The 14,790-nt window shown below is 37.6% G+C and overlaps 1 protein-coding gene across 3 annotated transcripts; it reads left to right on the forward strand.

Moving 5' to 3' along the window:
* The first annotated feature begins 2,983 nt into the window (after positions 1–2,983).
* LOC133712607 (uncharacterized) lies at positions 2,984–12,563 on the forward strand. 3 transcript variants are annotated; one of them, XM_062138717.1, is made up of 7 exons: positions 2,984–3,317; positions 4,414–4,518; positions 4,612–4,668; positions 5,336–5,661; positions 5,964–5,993; positions 11,702–11,941; positions 12,229–12,563. In XM_062138717.1, exons 1-6 carry the CDS (start codon positions 3,078–3,080, stop codon positions 11,703–11,705), a joined length of 762 nt encoding a protein of 253 aa, XP_061994701.1. In that variant the 5' UTR covers positions 2,984–3,077; the 3' UTR covers positions 11,706–11,941; positions 12,229–12,563. The 3 variants fall into 3 exon arrangements, with proteins under 3 accessions (XP_061994701.1, XP_061994700.1, XP_061994702.1); XM_062138716.1 differs by having other exon boundaries at positions 5,961–5,993; positions 12,229–12,562; XM_062138718.1 differs by lacking the exons at positions 5,336–5,661; positions 5,964–5,993; positions 11,702–11,941; positions 12,229–12,563 and adding an exon at positions 5,005–5,094.
* Positions 12,564–14,790: the final 2,227 nt, after the last annotated feature.

A 14,790-nucleotide genomic window follows, 5' to 3' on the forward strand; every position in this document is an offset into this window, starting at 1 on the left:
TTTTAAAAGTCCTCGAAGAGTTCAGACACTGTTGAAGTAAAAAACCCCTTTATTGATAATATAGAGGACTACAAGCAAATAATCTATGTCTTACAAGGAAATTGAATCGTACAATGATTGAAATATCTTCGTAGATATCAGTAAGACTAACCCTATTACAACTCAAACAAGTAATCAGAGTTTGGGCCAGACACACAAACTCGGTGTCCTTAAGCACTAATGTTTTTAATCATATAATGTAGATATATAAGTATTCGATATTTCTATACTTATTCTTAGGTATATAGATTTCATAGGAATGCATTGAGTCTTATATGTCTCTATACCTATTCTTAGAATCCTAGGTATATAGATTTCATAGGAATGCATTGAGTCTTATATGTCTAAAAATTATTCATTGATGAAGGGTGATGTTATTGACACAACATTTTTCTCTATTCACATACCCCATCTATTTTTCTATTACTTTAATTTAATTTTTTTACAAATTACCCTAACTACCCTCTCCTTGCAATTATGTTTGTTTTTCTTTTTTTTTCTTTTTTATATTTGGCAAGTTAATCATCCGACACATTATGCAGAGTTTCCAGGTGGGGATAGCACCTCTCCGCCATGTGTCGCCTCACAAGTCGAAAGGCTAAAACCAAGAGAAGCAAACAAAGCCACATAAACAAAGTATGGAAATTTCAGGTAGTGACTCAGTGATGGATTCTCTTCTGGTTAAAATCCAACCCTAAGGTTTGGGATCATCTAGGTCGCCCAATTCGTCGTCGTCATCCTTTAATTCACGATCTTGATTTCTATGTCATTAATGTGGCATTGTTTTCCATTGTGAAGAGGTTTGCATGTGGATGATCTATTCATTCATTTAATTTGGTGTGGGCTCGTTAGCCATGACAGTTAAGAAGGCGTGCGAGTCTTTCTCGATGAGCTTGATTGATAATGTATAAAGATGAAGGTGTATGAAGTAGATGAGGATGAGCTTGAGGTACAAGATGGAGTTTCGGCCCGAGCCCACATTGAAGGTCATATATAGTATGATGATGAGAAAAAAGGGTGGGGATGATTAATTTGCCAAATAGAAAAAAGAGAGAATTCCACAAATGGTCACTCAACTATGACTCATTCGACACTTTGGTCACTCAAGTTTCAAATATATCACTTTGGTCACTCAATTATTACACTGTCAATCACTTTAGTCACCCAAGGGGCATTTTATCTCACTTTGATCACTTCTCCCAATCATTCTAATACATATTTATCAATTTTTCACAATTGATTGGATAAATATATATCATTAATATTGTGACAAATTTTTTTTAATGAAAAAAATTAAAGAAGTGACTAAAGTGAATAACAGAGTTAAAGTTGAGTGACCAAAGTGATATATTTAAAAGTTGAGTGACCAAAGTGTCGAATAGGTAAAAGTTGAGTGACCATTTGTGATATTCTCCCATAGAAAAAAAGAAAAAAAACATAATTGGAAGGGAGGGTAATTAGGTAAAAAAAATTGAATAAATGTAATAGAAAAGTAGAAGGGATACGTGAATAGAGAAAATGGTCTTTATCTCTCTGCCGTTTTGAGAGTCGGCAACGCCCCTCCAGTCTCTCCACCCTCTGTGGTGCGTCTCCACCCTTTTGTGGTGAGGTTTTCTGAGCTTTGGTCTCAGTTTTAAATCTTTTTATGTCTCTTTTCCATTTTATCTCTCCTTGTGCTTGCCCAGTTTCTCATCAGATTTCCAAATCTATTCTCAAACCTCCCATCCTCCTCCATCTCGGACACCTCACCCTCTCATCTTCATTTGACTTTTCTCTTTTTCCACAACCCCATCTTCACATTCAATCATTGGAGTCTCGACAGGGATCTGTTCACTTGACTTCACACCTGATGATTGCAGCAGTACCGGTAAGACCAAAGTTTGTGGACATCGCCAGAACAGTGGTGTTGTGATGCTTGGTGGTCCCCACCTCCACGACTACCTTTACTAAGTTCTCTGTTTTTCTTGTTTCTTCTTGTGCATGCAATTTCAGTGTGGAGAATGATGGTGGAGAGTTATTTGGCCTCTGGAAGTCAAGCTTCTGTCGGAGCTCATCTGGTCATGGTGGTACTCACGGCGGCCAGCTTGTGTTGCAGCGAAGACTTTGGTTTTAGATCTAGGTTTTCTGGTATTTTGGGCCTCGGCTTGTCAGTTAGTTATAGTTTAGTTATAGGTTGGTCTATTGGGTATTTGGGCCTAGGATTCCTACTTTCTTTGTATTACCTTTGTAATATGTGTTTCATCTAATGAATGAGTTTATTTGACCAAAAAAATAAAAGAATAGAGAAAATGAGTGTGTCAATAACACCATCCTTGATGAATTGTAGATTTTAAAATTTGAATTTGAAATTTTAAATTGTGATTCAATTAGTGAATTTAAAATTATTTACCTTATTGGTTGCAAGGGTAAAATGGACTAATAAAATTTTTATTTTCCTCAATAAAAATTTTATTTGACAATAAAACTTTTATTGACCCTCAACAAATGTCTTGTTTAAACACTATGAACCTCACAATGAGCACAATTACCTATTGAACATTGTGTTAAAATCAACACAAAATTCCACATATAATAATTTAGGGAAAAAATAAAAAGGCAGAAGGCATCCACGCATTATACAAATCAAAACTGCATTTATATTATTAACAGTTTAGAGCCAATAAAGAAAAAGCAATTGGTTCAGCACATAAAATGATGAGTACGTTGGAAAATGGAACAGACATCCCGTACTCGTCGTCAGACCAATGCTACAATCTCGCCGTAACAACATATCCATCGACATACCACTGGAGGGGCACTGACGTAATTTTACAATTTATAAGAGCCCAAAATGTCTATTTTGGGCTTTAATAGGGTGAGTGAGAAGTTGAGGATCGGCTGCTTTGGTGCGTCATGCAAATCCAAAAGACTCGAATACGACATCTTTTCCAGTCTTCCTCGGAAACCTGCCCATAACGTGTCTCGGTTTCCCTCTCTCACACATGCACACAACCACATTCAGTTAAAGGTCATAGAGGAAAGATCAGGAATTGCAAGCAATGAAAACGAAGAAGTACAAAAATATAAACAGAGAAAGAGACCCAGAAGAAGAAGAAGCAGCTGAAACAGAAGGTACAGATGATGAAGTTATTGTTTTGAGGGACCCATTGGAGCTGTTTGGTTTGGACATAATGTTGAATATACTGAGCAACCTTGACGCACGCAGTGGAGTACTCTCCCTCCTTGTCTGCCATGCTTGGAACGGCGTTGCTTCCAGTGATCGCCTTTGGAGTTCCAAGGTTCCTTTCGAATTTTGAGTTTTGTACTTGATTTCGATATTTGATAATTGGGTTGTGATTTTTCTATATTGTTTCGTCTGCTTATGATGATTTCTGTTTGAAGAATTGATAAAATGAAGAATCGAGTTCCAGCTTATTATAAGGCTATGCTAGGTCGAAGGTGTCTGTCTATGATGCTCTGTTTGAAGTGATTCCTAATAACTAATAAACGTCAAAACCTTTCTGAAGCCACTTTCTTGAGAATTTATTTTTTTCCTGGTACAAAATCGGTGTTGCTTCCTTAGTCAAGTGAATAGGTAGTTTAACTTTTGTTGAAGAGGAGTACTTTTCATGTCAGCATGTTGCTACAAATTTGTATTGACTGGATGAATTTACCTTTCACGCCACTGCTACACTACCTGGTTTAGGAGAAAAAGGTTCAATGTGAAAGTGCAGAAAATATCGGCTGTTATAAGGTTCTATATATAATACCTGGACCTGAACTATATGTCATGACAGAGTCATTTATTATCGAGCTTCGTATGAAGTTATTGAGGTGGGTGCGTGGTTCTCATGGTGCATGATGTTCCTGTTTTATGGTACTTCTGCAGTTGAATGTGGTTTTGAAAATTCCTTTGCACACTTTCTGACTCCTAAAATAAAGCATATATCTTGATGAAAGATGAAAGAGTGCTGCAAGCAAATACTTGAGTGCAGATACCTAGAAGTAAAACACATAGAGATCTTACCTCAGCTAGAAGCAAAGTTTGGTCTTGGTTTTTTATACAACCACCTGTATTGAAGATAATGGAAGCTTCTACTTCTAGCAGATGAGGATGGGTGTATTAGTTGTAGGATTTCTTCCGTTTTATAGTATGCTGCTTTTGCCTTCTCTAATGTATTTCTATCATCTTGAATTTCAATTCTGAGATTTCAGTTACTCAAACCAGAATGCAGATAGGGTTTGGTAACCTCTGTTAGAATAAAAACCTACTGATTTCAATTTCTTGCTAAAAGCCAACTTATGCTGCCTGCTGCATCAGAAATACATCTCACTCGAAACCATTATTTTCTGTGTTGTCACTACTTTTCCTTTAATTTCTTTTCAAATTGTTAGTGTGAGGAGTTGTGGCTTGGGAAAGCACACATGCCCCGGTTGTTGCAAGTTCGGGGATTGTCAAGGTTGGCCGCTTATTCATTATGTATCGTGGATGGCAAACGTGTGAGTAACTCTCTCTGTCTCTCTCTCTCACGCAGATTTATACACATGTGATTGCAATGGCAGTGTCTGATTGGCCTTTTGTTTATCCTTCAGTCACGCATAACGAGGGATGATTTGTGCGACCATGTTTGGGAGTTTCATTTCAACGAGGTATTTCTTTATCATATCCACTGTTACAATCACAGACTTTAACAATCTTGTCTAAGTAGTTTTTTCCATCCGTACGTTCGTGTGTTGATTGTGGACATCTTCGAAGTTATGATGCTAACGTATCATGACTATCATCACTCTCCTTTGACTTAAAATACTCTTCCATGTTACCTTGATGTCAAGTTTTTAAGAACTTGGAAGAGAATGTCATTTCCTTTTAATTATCCGATGAATATTCCTGCAGATTTGTATTAGATACTATTGTGATCTTTTGTAGTCTGAATGTAGTACTGTGATTAATTTTTTTACTGGTTCCAAATTTTTATATTTTCACAGTGACAGATGAGACTTCCTAGCTGCGTTGCAATTGTACAGCCAAAATACTTATTTTGTTTTAAGAAAATAAAACTACATTTTCATATTTGGGCAACTAGTTTACATTTCATAGCTTTCCAATCATTCCCAAACTTATTATCATGATTCCAGACTTCCAGGTCCGGTCATATGTAGTTTTGACGTTTTCTAGCTTACTTATTATGTAATTAACCAAACATATCAGAACTTATGTTGATTAATGGCCCACTGATAAAGATTACATGGCTTTAGCAATTAGACCTCTCTTTCATGGGGATACGTTAATGAATTAATTTGACATATCATACCTCAGGCCGCTTCTAAATACTGGCGAAGGCTCGATCCTTATTGGAATGGCGCTGGCTCCCTTATGCGCCGCTACTTTCATCCTGATGGGAGCCAAACTGCAGATCATGGTGATCAAGTATGGGGCGGCCATGAGTGCTGTTATTGCACCGTTACAAGTCTTCTTGAAAATGGAAAAATAAGGGAACACTATGTAAGGATAAACAGATGGCCGCGAATGTTTGTGTCCAGAAAGAAGGATTGGAGCTGGGAAATGTCCAGTCACCTCTTTTGCTACTCGAGCATCCCAGACTCTGATAAAGCAGGCGGGACTGGACCGCTTTTTCCAGTTAGGTAAAACAATTTTCTTCTTCATACTGTTTGTATAAAATACGTTAGAATTTGATCATTGTGTAGCAGATTATACTTATCTAAGTATCTAACCAGCTTCAAAAAATGATTTTTATTTAATTGTGGAAGTAGTTATGTAGTCTTGTACAGAACATTTTTTCTCTACAGAGTTTGCTTTGTTTGTTAGTATTTAGTAAATGAGAAATGTATGGTTTTTAATTTTGCTGATTCAGTTGCTTGATAGAATCTATATTTGTTGTACGTCATCTCCAAACTGACATTAATTTGTGTTACCTCTGAAGTAGTTCAATAAAGCTTGATTATAAAGAGAGTATATATAAAATAATCACGGTCTTTACTATTTGATCTGACATGGGTTTTTGTATGTGTGTGTGCGTATACACATTAAGGGATCTGTTTAGTTTAAGGTATTGAATGTGGGAGTTAATCTTCAATTTCATATAGTCTAACCCTTGCAGTTTTTTAAGTCTATACGTAGATCATGTCTGCATCTACCCAGATGTTATACAGATCTTACGAAGTCATCTGCATCTACCCAGATGCTATACAGATCTTACGAAGTGATTAAGGGGAATCGACCATTGGTAGGCTTGTGAGCTGAGAGCATAAGCTTATGTATCTCGTGCTACTGTTAGCTTACCGAAATTCATGTGCTAATCGGCATGGCTGTTTGCCAACTGGGGCAACCTGGGGTCTGCCAAAGCTGTTGCTTCTTATGATGTATGAAATTCAGCCACTAGGAGCAAGTCCACCCGTTGGGTCTTTGGGGTATAATACTATTCACTGTCTTTTTTGTGTTTGTTTCCACCCGTTCAGTTAGGGTCTCTAGGGCATATGACATTGTTCATTTAATTTTCTATTAATTTATTTATTGTAAATTTGAAAGATATAATGTAAATAAATAGTGATGATGAAGATTTCGGAACCGTATAATATCAATTTATTAAAATAATTTTTGATACAAGTGAAAAAATTAATCAAATAAATAACATCTACGAAAATTTTGACCAAAAAAAATAAAACACTCAAATTTCTGTTGGTAGGACATAAAAAGAAAAAAGAGAAAAAACTGAGTTGGAGATCTATATTTCTTGTTCTTTAAAATTATTAATTTATTTATTAAATAGGTTCAGGATCAAGTGATACCATGTTTTACACAAATTTTGACATACCTTGTAAGTCATTAGATTTTTTTTTTTTTTTGAATAAAAGTCATTAGATTTTAAAATGTTCAATGATTTAGATTTATTGTTTAAATGATGTCAACATTACACCAAGTGATGTGGAAATTACATGGCACTACATATTTCTAATTTAAACTTAAACTTTTCTTAGGGCATAAAAACTTAGTTCTTGAGATTGAGGCAAAAAAACCCTAAACGTTGAGAGAGAGGAAAACAGATCAGGTTAGTGCGATCTCTCCCGGCCGAACGCCGCCGGCACCCCTGCCACTGCGCTCCGGTCCTGGAGAGGATGTCGATCTGGGTTTGCAGTGTGTTTCCTTGGCAGCAACGTGGTTGTTATCGGTTGGAGTCAGATGGGTTGTTCTTGGGGTGGGCAGATCGATTCCGATCTGTCCTTCTTAGAGCGTGGTGGAGGGCCGGCGAGATGCAGATCTGGAGCGAGGCTTGCCGGCGGCGAAATCTAGCGTCACTGCTGCTGCGGAGATCGAAGCAGCGGTGGAGAACTTGGCTGTTGATCGGGTTCTGGGGTGGTATGCGTTGGGTGGCGACGTTGGCTGCGGCGCGGCGGCTTTGCGAACCATGGAGGTGGCCTGTTGCTGGTGTTTGGCGTTGGTGGAGCTTCTATGATGGGTTGTGTTGGATGGTGAAGGTTGAAGGTGATCGGGTCGGGTTGTGGTCACTATTTTGTGAGTGGCTTATCAAACCTTCCGTGGAATTGATGTTTGGAAGGCGGTGGCTGCTACTCGAAGTGTTGACTGAGCGACTCCGGTTTGGCCTCGTGACGGCAAGTTGTTGGCGGTGGTGCGTCTTCCGCTGCGGGGCCCATCTTCATTCCGAGTTGTTGCAGAATGGATGTATGGAATTGTGCTCCAGACGACTGGGACTGGGCTCCCTTTGCCTGTTTCACTGCGTTTTTCTGCTTTGGTTGCTGCATACTCTTTTGTTGGTGTTGTCTTTAGTTGCTTTTGTTTGTCAGTTGTCGAATAAGTCTATACTCTATGGAGTTATGGTTGTCGTCGTGGATTCCGACGATCGGATCGATTTGGGTTGCTGGCTCGTTGTCATCAGGATCCAGTCCTACCCGGTCTGTGTGCTGGGTTTTCATTATCAGCCTGTGTTGAGGAGAAAGGGAGATTCTGGGATAGCCCGCCCAATAGTATTCTATTGGTTTGTTCCTATTCTAGTAATTGCTACTTATTTTGGTCCAATTTGCGCGAGCAGCGGCTCAATTCGATCTTGGTTGTTGAATCCATTGACGCGGCATTCTCTCTTTGTTGGAGTGAGGAGTGTGGTGTTAGTCTTTAGTTGTTTGTTCTTTGGTGTAAATCCTGGTGGGTGCTGTGATTCGGTGTAATATATTGCAGTTTGAATGAATGAAGTTATTACATTAATCAAAAAAAAAAAAAAAACTTAAACTTTTCTTTATTAAAAGACAAAAAGAAAATTTTGGAAAATCAAAATAAATAAAAAACTAATAAGATAAAAAAGAAGAAGAACGAGCAGCTAGATCCCATTTCCCATCAAATCTGCAGGCCGTCAATTATATTCCTCCTCATTCTCACAAGAGAATTGAGATGAAAAACTTGCTGTCTGTATCACCATTGACATCTCTTTTCTATTAGTTAACATGAAATCTAAAACAATGGGGCATTGCTTCTTCCTTCTCCACATTGCAGACGAGATACATTACTCTCTCTAGAGCCTCTATCCTTCTATGGGTGTTCAAGGAAGCTAATACTACTGTGAGATTGAAAAAAGTCAACAGAGATTGTTCTTGGCAACCCCCCATTCAGGCCCGTGCTTGTAGCAAAAGGCATGACACGGATGAAATTTTTCTTGTTTGCCTTTGCGACAAAGCTTTTTCTATTATTTGTTCCTTGGCCATCTCCTCCCAATTTTGACATTCTTCTCATGGGTCTTCTGGGCATGGTCTACAAGGGACTTGGGATTGGTGCCGTCACCCTCGATTGGGCTGCCATTTCAGCTTATCACGGCAGCCCCCTCGTCACACCTTGGTTTCCATTTTCAATGTCGGAGTTGGTTTTGTGAATTTTGTCATCTCCATCTATATAATTTTGATGGAAACTGGGAATTCTTGTTCTTCTTTTTTCTCTTTTAGTTTTTGTTGATTTTGATTTTTAATTTTTTTTTGTCTTTTAATCAAGAAAAGTTTAATTTTAAATTAAAAATATGTAATTTCCACATTACTTGGTGCAATGTTGACATCATCTAAAAAATAAATCTGAACCATTGAACATTTTAAAATCTAATAGCTCACAAGGTATGTCAAAATTTATGTAAAATATGGTGTCCCTTGATCCGGACCCAATTAGATATATAAACAGGTCTTTGACCAACAATACCTTTGTCATATAAAAAAAAAATACCTAGCGCTCTGCTTTGTTTTTGAAAGAATCAAAGGCGTTTGCCGTGATTGTGGGTTATTTGAACATGAGATAGGTGGATGTGATAGCTACTATTGAAGGAGATGGAGGAGTAGCCATGACTGAGCTGGCACTATTTTCTCCCTTTGGTTCTAGGGTTTCTATTGGGGGATGTTAACAGGCATAAGGTTCTAGGGTTTTTGTTGAGAAGCTCAACAAGCACAGGGTTCTAAGAATTTTGGAAAAGCAATTTTCTTGGACTAGGTCCAATCTGGCTTGAAAGCTGCGGGTTTGTTAAAGGACTGGGCGACTCCACCTTCGGCGACCAATTTCATGTACATTTTCACTATGGGAGGTATACATGCTGATAAGGTTATTAATTAAGCTTCTTGTGTTGGTGGAAAAGCAGTCGTTGTGGTTCAGGACTCCTTTGTGAATGAGGGGGTGGTAACCTTGAATGAAAAAAAAAAAACGATAGGCAGGAATTTATTTAATCCGACCTAGTAAGAGACTAGTTGCCTTGGCAGCTCCTTCTCTGACAGTGAATGAGGACTTGCCTTTGGCTATGGCACAGAAGCAGGGTAGACTCCTTGTTTACCCTAAGAAGAAAAAGCTACGGCGTCCTAAGGGAAGTAAAAGCAAGGCCAAGCTGAATGACACTCCTAATTCAGAGACAAAAGAGGTTTGTCTGAAGTTCAAATTTAAATGTTTTCCTAAGAAGATTGAAAATGAATTCAAAATGGTGGACACTAGTCCTCCAACTGAGGGAGTTTTAGCTCCTACTTTTGTTGTTATTTTAGTTTGAATGGGTCACAAAAGAACTACTTACTATATTGTTTATTTATTCCTCTTCAGGGCATTAGCTTTTATGAGTAATGTTAGAGATCCCAAATTTTTATACAAAAATGGATTACCAAATGATGTGGCACACACCATCTCATCAATATCATTGTGGAATTTCAATGATGTGGATTTGTTTATTTAATTAAAAACACAATTGAGAAAAGATTTTGTATACAAATTATGGAAAAAAAAATTTACAAACCCTAATCTTTTGACATATTTACATGTGAAGAAGAAGCAATCTGCCATTAGTACTGCAGCAGCTCTCTTCTGATGACTCATTTGAAATCCTCTCTCATGTCTTCTCTCTTGCTCCATTGGTCAAGACTAAAAAGACTTGGGAAGGTTTTGATCTTCAAAAAACTCATGATTCCATAAAAACAAGAAATGAAATTGCAATATTAAGGAGAGGAGATTGAAAGTCCTCCATGTCATCACTTTCTTTTGAAAATTATGCTGACATGGATTTCTTGTTGGCTATATAGAAATAAGAATTGATAATAAAATTAATATTAAACAAAAATCACAATCAAACAAAAATAGCAAATAAAAAACAAATGAATATATATATGCACATTCTTGCTATTAGCAACCTCAATGCCCAGATCAAAATATCAGAACAAAAACTAATCCATTGTTATGGGAAGGCCAAACGAAAAATTGAGAATTGGGAAATTTTTTATGTATGAGTTTCTATGTTAATGGCAAATTAATCCATGATTGGTTGGTGTTCTCTCTCTCTCTCTCCAGAAAATTAGGATATGTTTATTTTTATTTTTTGTTTTGTTTAAGACATAATTTTAAAAGGTGAGTGTGCTAGGTAGCTTATTCTATGTTTAAAGATAGGTGTGTTGGTGTGCTTTGTGTAGCAACTCTTTTTGACGACCATTAGGGGTGTGTGTTGTTATTGTACTGCTTGCTAAACAGTATAATAGATGACCTTTTCTTGAGTTGAAAATTACTTTTTGCTATTAATAACAAACTAGGAACAATATTCGCGGTAGCAAGAAATTATGCTTGATAACCGAAATTCATTTTTTCTTTATGTTTGTACGTATAAATATACTCTTCAGCTCATTTTAGAAGGTCCCCAACCAACACAATGCAACTTCAAACAATATTCTTCCACAATACCTTTGCTTTCTTCCTTCTCTACTATTATTTTCTTTATCACTTTTTTTACATTTTGCAATTTACTTTGCTGCACTTTACTCTTGCGTTAATAAATTTTTATGCAATTTATATTCCCGCATTTACTTTTTGCAACCTATTTTAAAATGTCACGAAAACTAATAATAACATCGGTGAAAATATTGAAAGTCTTTATCTACTAAGGTAAAAGAATCTGACTGCCGAAAATGCATGTTATTTCTTCGGCCATAATCACTTGAAGAAGTTGGATCAAATCGCAAATTTATTAAAAAAAAAAAAAAAAAAAAAACTTTATATTGGCCATTCGGGCTACGAGTTGACACGCCTACACAACCTAGAAGGACATTTGGTCTACAAGTCTCTCGACTGTCGTGACCAAGACGATTTTGAAGCAAACAGATCCATCAATTTTATATTTTTATTGGACCTTCGTGACTCCATTGTCGATGCCCGAGACGGGTGACACTAAGATCCCATCCCAGAAGCCACAGACTGGACCGCCAGCTACCCACCACCATGTAACTCTATGCATGCCAGATCGATTCTATACCGGAAATACCCAATCCGTCAGTTCACCGGCCCATTCCCAGTCACTTATACGCTAAACGAACCAGCTATTGGACTCAATGTCCTGATTGGCTCGTTAGATGATGATGATGATGCTCTCAAAACGCGCCACTAGACGAAGCATGAGAGAAGGTCAGTACAAGTACTCAACAACTAGAACTCTATTTCATTTGGTAATTTTATTTCCTTCATATTTCAATTGAACCGAAATTGTACTTTGCTGTTGTAAATTATATAGGTTTACTTATAAACAAATTAAGCATTCATCTGATCAAGATCTTACATAAGGGATAGCTTATTCAATTTTCCGCTAAGCTCCCGTCACATAAGATATATTAATACATTAACTGCCTCTACTAGAATTGATTTTCCTCGTACATAAACTGATAGAGTCTTAATTATCTCAAAATATACTACAGATACCTGCAATTTGGAGGGTCTTCTTAACCAAGGGCGAGGAGCAAGAGAAGGCAAAGGAAGAGAGCTTGGAGATGCTGAGAGCCGTAGAAGATCACGCAGGTGTTGAAAACGAAGGAGTATTTCGGAGGGGACAAAATTGGTATTGTGGACATAGCATTTGGAATGATAGTTTTATGGTATGGTGTCATTGAAGAAGTGCTTGGAATAAAGTTGTTTGATCCCCAAGCATTTCTCATGCATGGACTGTGCACTTCAAAGATTTGCCAGTGATTAAGGGTAATCTTCCTGATCGTGATTACCTGAAGGCTGGTGGCGCTGGTTTTTATTGACTACATAGACAACGTGCTGGCCTATCTGTGAGATTTTGCCACAGCTTCATCTACTGTGCTTTAACTTCTGTACGTCGTTTCCACTCTGGTATCTAGTATTACTTTTCGTTACATATATATAATTGGAAGGATCGAATTTCGACTTAACTTGAACTCACTTTTGCAGTCTCTCTTACTATTTGGTCTAGTTAACCAGCTATCACAATACTTCAGCACTTGCGTAGTTAAGATCTTTCCAACTAATACGCGCGCCGTAAAAGTAAAAAGTATACAAGAGCTACTATTATTGCATTTCTGGAACTATTGCATAAATGTTGAATGAATGCAAGCAAGGGACTTAAGATATTGCGAAGTCGGATTTAGGTATGTCATGGCGCGCCCCACGCCCCATTTAGTTCCCATGGTAGCCCCGTCCCTGATTGGATAGAAATGTTGTGGTAGACTGGTAGGAGATGACCATTATAAAAATAGCCGGCCTACAATATTAATCACCTGTAAGGCTGTAACTAACGGGACATGTTGAACCTTTGGTGCAACTCTTGGGTTAGTCAGAGTCACAATTGGGAAGTATCAATATTAAATAATAAGGAAAATCATCCAAAAAAAAAATGTGCATGATAAACTACTTGAATTCAACATTTGTAATTATTTGTAAAGCGTACAAGCAGTTGAATCCACTTGATATTTAAAAATATTTCTCACACTTTTGCATGATCAAGCTCTCACAGATTGATCTGTGAGACATGGCTGATCAGGTGAAACTGTGGTATAGTCCATTTAGTAGCAGGGTGATATGGGCTCTGAAGCTAAAAGGCAGACCATATGATCGATTACATAGCGGAAGATCTTCACAACAAGAGAAGTGCTCAACTTCTCAAATATACAACCCAGTTCACAAGAAGATCTCAGTTCTTGTTCATGGACAAAAGCCAATTTGCGAGTCCATGGTCATCATCGAATATATAGAAGAAACATGGCAGCAGTACCCCTTGATGCCCACTGACCCTTGTGAGAGAGCCATGGCTAGGTTCTGTGTAGGTACAAGTTTTGATCAACTTGGTGTGTTGGCATTCCCATACAAAACGGGAAAGTATCTTTGCAGTTAATGGGTTTAATATCTTTTATTCATTTAAAGATATTTTTCTGTGTGCCAAAGTGTATTATTGATTTCCTAAGTATTTTAGGATTTGGTGTCCTTAATTGTTTATATTTCTTTTAACACAAAAAGATTTGTTTTTCCTTGTAGAAGGTGGATTAGGGTAAAAAGGTTGTTGGATTGTTTTTGTTTTGTACGGCAGCTATTCTTGGAGGGTGGAAAAACAGACGGCCATAAAGAGGACCTGGAACGCAAGAATGTTTGGGGCTTCTTGCTTGCTTGCTTGCTTAAGATTGAGTCTTCACACGAGTCAAAACACTTGGTCCATGTATAAGTGTTCTTGATCATCTTTCCTATGCAAATATTCTTTTGAGGTTAGTAGAGAGGCTGTGAAGAAAGAAGAGCGATATTTGGCGAACGTTCAAGTGAAGGAGTTCAAGACGGAAGAGAAACTTTGTATTAGTATTTGTCTAATCATTGTAGCCGAGCTAGTGCTATTCAAGTTTGCAAAGATCATATCCTTCATCATATACGTTAATTCTTATTTTGGGTTCTCAAGAGTAAGAGCCCTGCAGTGTTTTTAATCTCATATTTGAGGTTTTCACTGCGTAACCAAAATTTGGTGTTCTGTTTGTTATTTTTGGTTTCTACTGCCTAGTAAGGATTTATCCGTGGCTTTGCAATCCCCGTTTTTCAGAAAACATATTCTGTCCTTGTATTTTCATTTGGTATCAGAGCAGGTTCTAAAGCATTTTAGTAGATCCGAGGACATGATGGAGCGTGAATATAACAGAGCCTCCAGTTCGATAAACTGCCCCCCTTTGTTTGATGGTGACACTACTAGAAAAACACCATTTAAGGACACTGAAACTGTGTCCTTAAATACATACAAGGACTCTTTAAAAAAGAGTCCTCTATCCAGCAGTCATTATAAGTCTCAAACAAGGACACTGAAAACGTGTCCTCTTTTCTATACGAGGACACAGTTTGTGTGTCCTTAAAACTCTAGATGCAGTGTCCTTAAATCCATAAGAGGACAGCTAAATTGCATCCTTATATCTTCTAATAGGTGTCCTCTATTCTATAGCAGGACACACAAACTGTGTCCTAAAAGCTCTGAAAATGGAGTCCTTAAA

This window comes from Rosa rugosa, chromosome 5 (assembly GCF_958449725.1).
Source record: "Rosa rugosa chromosome 5, drRosRugo1.1, whole genome shotgun sequence".
NCBI lineage: Eukaryota > Viridiplantae > Streptophyta > Magnoliopsida > Rosales > Rosaceae > Rosa > Rosa rugosa.